Genomic DNA, 11,765 nt, shown 5'->3' on the forward strand with positions numbered 1-11,765 from the left:
ATTTCCCCGCGCAAGGTTACCTGCAATGAAAACCTTTTTAAAATGGAAGAATTCAACACATACAAAACACTTTTTAGTATCTATTTTTTGGGTGCGTTCAATAAATGCTTGAATTTTGGATAAAAATCTTTACTTGGTCTTAAATAAGAATGTTCCTTAGTTACTATAAAATATAATATGATCCAAGCTGTCCGTATTATGGATCTATATTTCTAGGGCTACTAATGGACAAGGGCAGAGTGTAACTCTAAAGTTGCCCTTTACCAATTACAGGTGCAGATTGTGACTGTTTGCCCTTTGAGTCTGCCTCTCCTCCACTGTTCAGTCGTGATAGATTGAAAGAGATAGCCGGACTCCGCTGGGATTTTGGCTGTCGTCGAAAGGATTGGAAGCAGAGTGCTTGCTTACGCCTTCTGTCGCCCTAATGTCTCTTCGTGGCTTTGGTGACCTTGACAAGGAAAATCTCCTTGCCGCTTTGCTCAGAGGTCTGCACAGCTGCAGTCATACAAATTCCTGCATAAATAAGTGCAATCGCGTTAACAATTTAGAATCGGATGACCATTTATGCAGAGGACAGCGCGCAAAGACGTACGCACCCTCAGGCTCTCACTTTTTTTCTCTAAATTAACAATGAGCTGTCAGTTGCTGCATCGCAAGTCATTCTATTGTTGCACAGGGTCTTTGTAGTAGACACAAACACACACAGCACTGCCAGCTTCTTTTCTTATTGATGGGCGTGGCCTATGACCCTTGCCAAACCCTGTGCGGAATTATAAATATTCCATTGCTGCATGTTTCAGTATATTGCCCGTTAGAAATGTTGGTGTTGAGATGGTTCGTAAAGAATAATGAAAGTTTGGTAGTCGGGATTGTATTTGAGACAAAAGAATCACACTTAATCCAAGATAGATCCGTCTGTTCTTTGATAGCCTGCGTTTTTTGTTTTGTTTTGTTTTGTTTTGTTTTTTTGTCAAAGCATCCAGACAGTTTGCTTGTGAAGTTATTTCTTTTCACAAAGCTCAGCTGCGATGTTGATTATATGCACAATTGGTTTTCCTCACTGTAAACATTGCCTACCTTATGGCCATATCAATATCAGCATTCATTATGATTATTATTATGACAAACCTTCCCTCCTGAGATTCATGCTGGAGTTGCATTCAATGGGCATGCATGCGAGTGTGAATTCCATCTCTTGGCTGACTTTTCGAATAATGTGCTGCTCTAGATTACTGATGTTGTGTTGATCTTTCCAGTTCCAGACTTCCAGGAGCAGGATATTTTCCTGTGGAGGAAGGACACAGGGTTTGGCTTCAGAATTCTTGGAGGGAACGAGGAAGGAGAGCCAGTAAGTATCACACTTTTTTATGATAGATGAATTTTGTTTTTGTGTTTCATTTGATCTTGTATTGTTTAGAAAGGAATTTGAAGATGTTTTTTTCTAAATAAGGAAATTCTGAGTAGCACATTCATTAATCTTTACGCTTATGTATGCTTGTCTTTTAGATCTACATTGGCCACATCGTGAAGTACGGAGCAGCAGACGAGGATGGACGCCTGAGGTCAGGCGATGAGCTCATATGCGTGGACGGCACAGCCGTGGTGGGCAAGTCGCACCAACTGGTGGTGCAACTGATGCAGCAAGCGGCCAAGCAGGGTCACGTTAACCTCACCGTGCGACGCAAAACAAATTACGCTGGTACGCATCCAGAGCAAATCTGTAATATTTAGACCATCTTCTACAATTGGGAATGGTAGGAAAACGTTAGCGTCGCTTAGCTGTATTTAGCTGGAAAAAGCCTCGCTGAGGCCCAAGGTTAGCATTAGCACATGTCTCTCTTCTTTGCTATTGGCCAGATAAGTGTCAGGCTCCACTCCTCAACATATTGATAAAGAAAGGCCGATAAAATTGATGGAGTGGCCGGTAAACCTTCGGCCTGCTTCGAGCATCAAGAATATGAAATGCCCTCGTTGCTGTACAGGAAATGAAATGTGGAATGAAATGTCCGGATAGATCAAGCGGGCACTCTTCTTTATCTGGTAGTTGAGAGATTGTTAGAGAGATCAACTTTCTGCAAAAATGAGTTGTGTTAGGGTGGTAATGGCTTCATGTCATCTGTGTCCACAGTTTATCACTTCTTACTTCGTATCACTTCTTATATTTAATATATGGATACACTGATTATCGGCCAGGCTGATTATCGGTGCCGATATTTGGCATTTTGACAAATACCAGCGTCGGCCTTTTTACGAATCTGAAGGCTGATAAAGCTGGTTGGTATCTGACAGAGAGGTGAATGCTTGCGAACGTAGTGGTTAGTGTTTTCATCATGATTTGTAAGATGTTCACAGAGAGCTTTTACTTGTCGCAAACATATTCAGACAATTTTTCACTGTCTGCATAGATCTTTTGAAACCTTTTACGAACCCTGACGAAAATCCAAAATTGGCTACTTTCACATGTATTTGTCGTACATTGAGAAACGGGGAACTTTTAAAATGTTGAGTAAAAGTTAAAATGTTGACATTTTGGAAACTTGATTTATGGTAGAAAACTTTAGGGAACTATTTACTTGTTTAGTATTTAATTTAGCTCAACACATGCTAATAATCCTGGGCGCATCCTGCAATTTTTGTTATAATTTTTAATTAAACAAAGCTGTCAATATCCTGGGTGATTAAAAAAGAATGACCCCATTTCATGGTCAAAAATATTCTATGAAGGAAAAATAGCAAAAAATAACAATAAGTTATTAAGTATTCTACTAACAGTCAAGTTTTATTTCACATGTTACAAGTGCTCAATATGGTCTCCCCTTGCAGCATGAACAACATCAATACGATATGAGAATTCTTCCCAAACATGTTGAAGCACATCGGGATCAATTGAATTGATTGCTGTTGTTATTCGATGTTTTCAGTTTTCCAGGTCAGTTGGTAATGGCGGAACAAAGACTTTATCTTTTGCAAACCCCCAGAGAGAAAAAATCACAAACTGTGAGGTCAGGAGATCTTAGGAGGTCAAGCACAAAGACCTTTTTTTTTTTTTTTTTTTTTTGCTGTCGCAGCCAGACGCATGAGTCTGTCAGTGTCATGTGACAATTATAGGAAAATGGTAAATCTGATCTTTCAAACACTCTCATTCTAATTCATAATTTTACTCACAAAATATTTGATCATGAAATTGGGTCATTCGTTTTGAATCGACCTGTAGTTTAAAATTAGGTTTCTACACTAATATATTCCGTTTTACTACAAACGAATATCAGTTTGAAATATCGGTTATCATCCTCCTTGACGACCAATAATTGATATCGGCCTTCAAAAAGCCATATCAGTCTATCACTAATTATAACATACAACTTTTTTTTATATCCACATCTTTCCTTTTCTGCCATCTGAAGTAAAAGCTGAAGGAGACGTGCCTCCGTCGCCCGCCTCATCCCACCACAGCAGCACCCAGGCACCCAGCCTGACGGAGGAGATCGGAAAGCGAACCCCGCAGGGCAGTCAGAATTCCCTCAACACCGTCAGCTCCGGCAGCGGCTCCACCTCTGGCATCGGCAGCGGGGGAGGTGGCGGCGGGGCCGGGGGAAGTGCTAACAATGCCGGTGTGGCCGCCGCGGCAGCTGCCACCACCTCGTCACAGCCCGCCAACGTGAACTCCGGCGCCCCCGTCACCACCTTGCAGCCTTACGACGTGGAGATCCGCCGCGGTGAGAACGAGGGCTTTGGATTCGTCATCGTGTCGTCCGTTTCGCGCCCCGAGGCTGGCACCACGTTTGGTACGTTGAGCCTCACTTTGCACTTTTATCTTTTTTTACATGGAATATGAAGCACACTTTTCTTTATCACCGGGGTCTTTTATGCTCCTATTATCTTTATGGGCAGTTGTCATCCACAAATCACCACAGCAACGGTGTGCTTGCAATTGAAATCCAAACATTTCATCTTTCAGTCTTGTATGAGTCAAACTTGTAAACCTTTTCTTTGCTCGCAGCTGCTGCTTTATCCACACACGGCCTTCATAATTGATCACAAGTGAAGTGGGCCTTACATAAGGCACTTGTATTATTCAGCCCAACTTAAATAGCTCCACAGCTAAGTGACAATGACAACATAATGAGAAGTACTGTCCATCCATCTATTTTCTTCCACTTATCTGAATTTGAGATACTTCTTTAAAGGCCCGGTCTGCCGTTTTCACTCAGGAAAAGGTGCTTTTTTAAAATACAGGATTTAAACAAACTACTTCTCAATTTGCAGCTATGGGCTTCTCTTAATGTCTGGTGGTGATTTTGTCCTGTTTGTCATGTTGCCATTTTGTGTTTGTTTTGTAAACAGCGGGACGTTTCTGTGGAAAAAGAAGGAAAAAATCACCACCAGACATTAAGAGAAGCCCATAGCTGTAAAGTAGTTTTGTTTGTTTAAATCCTGTATTTAAAAAGCGCCTTTTCCTGAATGAAAACGGCAGACCAGGCCTTTAAGCAAAATAAATTACCTCGACAAGCTTTTAGTTGTTACTAGCTACAGTGCAGAGTGCAGACAGGTAGCATTTTGGGCCACACTTCACTTTTTTTTTTTTAAGCTAGTTGTGTATTTTTTTTATTTTTTATTTATGCAATACGCTCTTGGCCCTATTGTCATGATTTCCTGTCTACGCCACTTAGGTATTTTACTGCTCTCTATGCGTGCATTCTCTCTGTGTGGGTGGACTGAAAAACTGCACAGCTCTCCACATTTGGCTCACAAAGAAGCAAAGCTTCCTTTCACTGGCCAGTAGAAAAGCTTTTTCTCATAGTAAAAGACATGTATGCAAAGTCTGATGGAAACATGTGGGAGCAAATTTTGCTAACGCTGGTGTCAGGGACCAACGTAAATTGTTCCCGCAGGTATAAACAAACTTCTCTGAATCTTAATTTACATAGAGTTTCGTTCAAGTGACTTGACGTTTTGCAGCCGAAGTTGTTTTTTTTCAAGCTAAAAATGTAGATGGTGGTTGAGGAGGCATTGATGAAAAGCAAGACGATGATAGAGTTAGCGCACTATGCAGTGACAGCTGTCAGACTTCGGTGAGAAAAGGGAGACAGGGGACCCTTGAGGCAGTTGGGAAGATTTCAGCTCAGATGCGTGTTTGTCATCTCCTGCGTCGTGCAGGTGAGACGCTCCGTGTTGCAGACGACATCAGTTTGTTTTTTTCATGATCAGATTTTCACCGCAGGGAGAGACTCGTGAAAAAAAAAAATCCATTTTAGAATTTGGGTGCAAGGACACATTAAAGAAACATGATTTTTGAAAGGCAATAGGCAAAACTAATATGAAAGGTTTATTTGCAGAGCATATTTCCTGTCTTGGCCAATTGCATTCTGCTTTGCTAGTTTTCTGATCAACTCCTCTGTGTCTTTGGCTTTACTTTTGGCTGCCGGTGAATTAACGCTTAACCTTCTTTTTCTGTCTTCTTCCTTCCCTGTTTCCCACCTATCTTCTTTTTCCCCTCCACCACAATAATTCACACATACACTATGATATATGCATCACATCATATCTATCGGTGACCATAGCTGGCAATGCATGTGTGGCCATGCCTCACAAAATAGGGCGGATCATTGAGGGAAGCCCCGCAGACCGCTGTGGGAAGTTGAAGGTCGGCGATCGCATCCTGGCAGTGAACTCGTGCTCCATCACCAACAAGTCCCACTCGGACATCGTCAACCTCATCAAGGAGGCCGGGAATACTGTTACGCTACGCATCATTCCTGGAGACGGTGAGTCGAAACAGCTGCTCAGCATTTTCAGGCAGCCCGACATCTTAAATCAATATTTAACCAGGGCTGTGTTCAGAATCACTCTCTCGCTACTATATAGTGCCCTATAGTGAGTTCACCATTTTGCACCGCCGTTTGAATGTGTGGTGAAGTGAGTGCAGATTATTGTGCCCTCGGTGTGTCCCACAATACATCTTGAAAAGCAGTGATTGCAATATATTTCATAAACTGTATTTGTTTGGGTTGGCAGCAGGCGGCTGAACATTTGGTTGAGTCTCGTTTGCTCGCTGCCAAATCCGGAAATGTATAGTCTGTGTGAAAGCCTGCATGAGTGGGTGACATTACGCTAGTATTGGTTAAGATGGGATCTTAGTTAGTTTTCACCATCTTCCTGGGGTCCCTCAGAAATTACAGACAAATAATTACTAAATCAACATAAGGTCCATCTTTCACCTAAATATTCCAAAGTGTATAAATAAAAAATGCACATTTTAGACACTAATGTGAGAAGACCATATAATGTTTCATCACCAGTAACTCCCAACAGTTTGGCTTTTCTAACCTGTTCTATGGCAACCCCATTGACAGATAGGGATGTAACGATCAGGGCAATATCGTGATATCGTGATATGAAAACTGCCACAATATCGTCGTCGTCGTCATGCTCACAATATTTAAAAGGAACACATCTGTTAAAAAAGTCAGGTTGATTTCCATTTGTGCAGTTCTAGCACCGTCTAGTGGCTATTTTATTAGTGCAATTAAATTTTCATTAGGGATGTTTTGGCCTTCTATGTTTAAAATCTATGCTAATTGTCAGATGAAGGGGAACCTAATTTTCTTGTGAAGCGATCAATGTGTGCTTGCATTAGCAAGTAAGTGCCTCAATATTGTTATTAGAGATTGCAGGCGGTTTATATGCATTGCTGTTATGAACAAAAGCACAATATTGTGCTTTATTTAGTATGAGCTCTTTTTTTTGTTGTTCTTTTTTTTGTTTTTTTACAATATTGTGATGTTATTTAAATATCACCAACCCCCCCACAATATTGTGATAATTATCGTGTTGTGACCTTCATATCGTGATATTGTATCGTGATGTTTGGATATCGTTACATCCCTATTAACAGAATGACATAGTTTAGGATCCAACCTTATGGCATGTTTGGAACCAAAAACAATACACATTGTCTTCAAAACATTAAGTTTTAGTTTGTTCTCATTGACCCAGCTAGCCTGTTCATCTTGAAGCAAGCCCTCAATACATTCTGCAGAGCAATACATAGTGATAACATCTGCATACATTGTTATACTTGCATTTTTGTAAATACATATTTTACATTGTTAATGAAATGGAATAAAAGGGAGGTCCAATACACCTACCTTTATGGAATACCAGTTTCAAGTATAAGGATGTTCGACAGTGTGCCAGTAAAAAAAAAAAATGCTGTGTTTTTCTTTTATGACAAATAGCTTCCCATAAAATGTACTGCTGTGTATTTAAACCTTTAGACTCGACGCATCCTCAGTAATAACTCATGGTTAATAATATCAAAAGCTTCACTTCAATTTAACAGTACAGTGCCTACTATTAAATTCCTAGCAATATAGTTTAACCAGTCATTAGTGAGAGCTGTACATTTACAAAATCCTACTTTATTAGCATACTGTAAATCAGAATGAATGCATTTGTCTTTGAAATACTGCTGAATTTGTTTAAATATTATTCTATACTAATTTAAATACATCTCACCCAAGACGGATAGAATACTTACTGGTCTACTCTCTGGTCCTGAAAACTGCTCTATATTGTTTTTAAGTAGTGGAATTACCTTTGCTGTCTACCACAACTGTGAAACAACATTAATGAAAACATCATTTGAATATATGAAAACTTAGCTTTCAACAATTCTGGCTGCGAGCTGTAATAATTCATCAAAGTTGTCGAAAGCACAGGGTTTATCACATTTCACTTTACTCTGATGCATTCAAGTGCACTATGGAAACTCTTGTGCCAGCTTCTTGCCGTCTCGCACAGTCACAACTTAGAGAAATATGCTTCAGAACCAACACATGTAGGAATGGGCGAGTACTGATACCAGGCATCCGTATTGGGCTGCTAAGCAGCCTTATTTCAAGGTATTGGTATTCATGACAGTGGCCAATACATTGGCAGCCATTTTGTGGCCATCTTAAAATCAGTAAGTAGACATTAGAAAGGAAAAATGCTATATTGGGTCTTCTTTAAAATCCTCTGTCCTCATTTTTGGGAGAACTTATATGTATCATAAGTGCTAAGTGGTATCAATACAGTACTTGGTATCGTTGACTACTAGAGTTGAGTACTTGTACTGGTATCCGTCTGAAATTTTGAACATTATACTAATATATTGAGCAAGTATTGCACCTGAGCTCTTGTGTTTTAATTTCAGATATGGGCCGGTGAATTTATCAAAATACTGATATTAGCGTCTGTACCACGGAAGCTAGAGTGAACTTCATGATGCTGCCATAGTAACAGTTTTTTTTTCTTTTCTATCAAAACTTAACTCAAAGTGAAGCAAAGATCAACAGTCAGAGAAAAAAATATTTCTCTCATTCGACACTAATCTGCGTAGTTTGCTCTTGGCCATATGTGTTGATCTGATTGGCTCATCATGGATGTGATGGACATGCCCTTCATCCAAACACCTTACTTATTTATTTTTTAATGGTGCCTGCATTTCTTTTTTTATGGAAAGTTGATGGATTGTGTGTGTTGTTCTCCTCACTTTGCGCTGACGGATGAATCTGGCATGCTATACAAATATTGTTTGAGTATTTGTGCGCGCAACGAAGCCAACAATTCCTGTCAATCTGTGCACTGGTAGAAATTGGACCTATTTGTCTTCTCGCCACTCACTTCCAGCTCATTTCTAATGGTTGAAGTATTTTTTTTATTTATTTTTATTTTTTTTGGCCCGCTGATGGGCTGTTAAGAACAGTGATCCAAAATTGCTCTGCCAAGGAGACGAGCAAGTGGGAGCCAAGCGTGAGGGGGAAATAGCTGCACGCTTTGTCGAAAAGTTGTCGTTTATGTGGAGTGTGACTGACACCAGAGACATAAAGAGGGCCGGGAGAAGATTGTGGTTTGTGTGTCTAAATTCTCTGTCAGTGTTTCCACATGGCTGGACTGGCCTTTTGTTGTTGTTCAGTTCGCTTAACTTTCTGACGTGAATAAATAGCAGAGCAAAGCGACTCCACTGAGATAAGCGAGTTTGGGATCGTTTTCACTGACACTGACTTATGAGTCGACGGCTTGGACTCTCTTCTGGGGCACAGTGACCACCGGCCGTAGTACCGCCATTAAAGCCTCTGCAGCTAAGATGTACGATGTAGACCAAGCGCAGTTTAGCTTTCCAGCATGCATCTAAAGATTTAATCATGTTGTTTCTTTCTATAAACAATAAGATGCTTGTAAGAACAACAGGTTACGTTGTGTTACATACCTTCTCCACTCCCGTTTCCTCATATTCCTCGTTTTTCCTATTTTGTCTTAGTCAATCCACGCTGCCGAGTACATCTGAAAGAGGCAGCGTAAAACAAACGTGCCGTGGAGTATGAAATGTAGTCAGACACGAGTGGAAAAAAGATGGCGGCGAGAGCTTATTCAATTAATTTCCGGACAGAAAGCAGCTGGGGGAGAGCTAAATGGAGGGAGGGCAGCAGAACAGAAGGTCGGGGGCGAATTGATGCCACTGAACAGATGGAAAAGGCTTTACACAGACAAACGGCCATTTTATGAGAGAGTAGCCGATTTTGCTGTACGTGCCAGAAAATGGTGTCCACGCTTTTGTGCTGAGTACCAAACAAGAACTATTCATCCTCTCCTCTTATACATTTTGAATGTGGGGACAAGTTCAAGCAACAAGTGGACATGAATACTGAAGCCAAAGAAAGAAATGAGAGTATCGGGGAGCTGCGGAGAGAGCAGGAAAGAATTCCAATCACAGGGTACCTGTCGACACCTGATTAAGATTGCATTGTTCTTGTAGCAAGAGTAATGATGTGGTCCCCTGTTTTCGGAGTTGAAACTCATTCTGATTCACCGATAACATTCTGTGATTGAAGCTGTGGCACGATAACAGGCAAAATATGCAAAAGCTTTAAGGCTACAAGCGCATGTTTGTTGTTTGATCAATCACAGCTTGGGCACAAAGTGTTTGGGTGCGAGACATATGCCTCTTGCAGATAAAATGCTGTTTGACAGACAGCTTGACAGAATAAATGAACACGTTATATTGCTCTGCTTGCTCGAAACAAGCAACTTTCTTCCGTGCCGGGGGTCATTGCTGTTGGGCTCTCAGTGTAGCTTTAAAAAAAAAGAAAACAAAATAACTTTAATCAACAACTGTTGACAACTGCTGTTCATTTAACACATTGCAGCTTCCTCTGACAAATTGCCTTTTTCTGTCGCCTTCAGAATCATCAAATGCATCTTTATTGACCAATGCGGAGAAGATTGCCACTATAACCACCACTCACACAGCCCAGCAACAGGCAGCACCAGAGGCCAGGTAAATTCCAACTTTGTTTATCGGAATCAAGATGTGAAAAATAGTGGATTTTATTTCATAAAAGTAAATGTGTTTTACCGGATGAATATAAAATGTCATTTTCGACATTTATTTTGTGAATGGGTAACTTTTAGTTGTAAATTACATTTTTATTTTTTATTTATTAATTTATTTATTTATTATTATTTTATTTTAATAAAATTGGCTATTTCCACTCCTGTTTTAATACCATGTGCAAAATAAGTCATACGTTTTTTATTACGTGCATAGCCAATCGATCAAGTTTACAGGGGTATGAATTAATAATTGTCCATCCATCCATTATTTTTATTGTTCATCCTGTTAAGGGAATGAATGAAGGGATGAATAGTGTACAAAATGTAACACTGGCTAAATGGCAAATATTCAGAATATCTGTTAACTGTCTGCTTATAAAAATTAAACCCAAAAACTAAACTGACTAGGGAATGAATAAATAATTGTATTTCCTTAATGGTATACAATGCCATTAAGAAAATATCAACTACCGGCCACAACATTAGCTCCACCTTCACAATCTAGCCAAGACCTCTATCTGGAAAAAATGGACACACTAAAAAAGATTGTATAAACATGTGGGTTTTGCTGCTGTTCTTGTTTGTTTGGGCTTTTTTTTTTTTTTTTTTAAATACAGAAGTTTGTGCTATGCATTCGTACCAGTGTTGGTTTTGGCTGCCATTCTGGTTTTTATTTTTTATTTTTTGGATGAAAATGCTTATTGTTTTAGTTACATTTTAGTAATTCCTATATGTAATGGTGTTTAGTTGAGGCTTCAGGAAGGGGGGGGGGGGGGGGGGGGACTCAAAACAAATACTCATAATGTGTTTACAATGAGACACATAATTTTGACCTTATCAAACAAGCAAACCTATTTGATATTTATGTTAGTATTATCTACATGGCTGGAACCCACCCTGTAGTAAATCTTTCTGATCTTTGTTTTGGTCATCGAAGAGCCATGTAATTCATCATGTCACGTTATCGTTATGAAAAAGAGGCATCAAAGACATGATTTCGGCACTGATGGCAAAAACAACACTGATATGAACCTAATGAAGTGATTGGTTTAGCATATCAAAACAATTTGAATAGTTTATCATGTCTGCAATATTTGTTTCAGAACCAATACCAAACCAAAACAGGAGTCATTTGACTTCAAAGCCCCTCAAGCGCCTCCCCCACAGCTCCCAACACAAGTCTCTGCCCAGGTAAGAAATGAGACCTGTCTGTCCGTCCGTCTGTCTGTCCAATACCCTGGAACGTACTAGCATCACCGCGCATGTCCATGAAGCTCTTACTTGCCACATAACTCATTTGTCCTCTAAGCATCAGTGCAGTGACTAATCCCTCTACTTCCCAACACAAGGACAAACAAGGTGTATTTTTATTTACTTGGGTATTTCTC

At 40.0% G+C, this 11,765-nt stretch overlaps 1 protein-coding gene across 8 annotated transcripts in view; it reads left to right on the top strand.

Moving 5' to 3' along the window:
- Positions 1–11,765, top strand: part of magi1b (membrane associated guanylate kinase, WW and PDZ domain containing 1b) — a 130,702-nt gene that overhangs the window by 109,605 nt on the left and 9,332 nt on the right. For 6 of the 8 annotated variants that reach the window (XM_077530954.1, XM_077530951.1, XM_077530949.1 and 3 more), the window contains 6 exons: positions 1,257–1,348; positions 1,507–1,699; positions 3,405–3,785; positions 5,562–5,765; positions 10,228–10,321; positions 11,481–11,568. In XM_077530954.1, coding sequence (XP_077387080.1) covers positions 1,257–1,348; positions 1,507–1,699; positions 3,405–3,785; positions 5,562–5,765; positions 10,228–10,321; positions 11,481–11,568 — 1,052 coding nt within the window. The remainder of the gene's footprint in view (positions 1–1,256; positions 1,349–1,506; positions 1,700–3,404; positions 3,786–5,561; positions 5,766–10,227; positions 10,322–11,480; positions 11,569–11,765) is intronic. The other 2 variants (XM_077530955.1, XM_077530952.1) reach the window with 1 other exon arrangement.

This window comes from Festucalex cinctus, chromosome 8 (assembly GCF_051991245.1).
Source record: "Festucalex cinctus isolate MCC-2025b chromosome 8, RoL_Fcin_1.0, whole genome shotgun sequence".
In the NCBI taxonomy this organism is placed as follows: domain Eukaryota; kingdom Metazoa; phylum Chordata; class Actinopteri; order Syngnathiformes; family Syngnathidae; genus Festucalex; species Festucalex cinctus.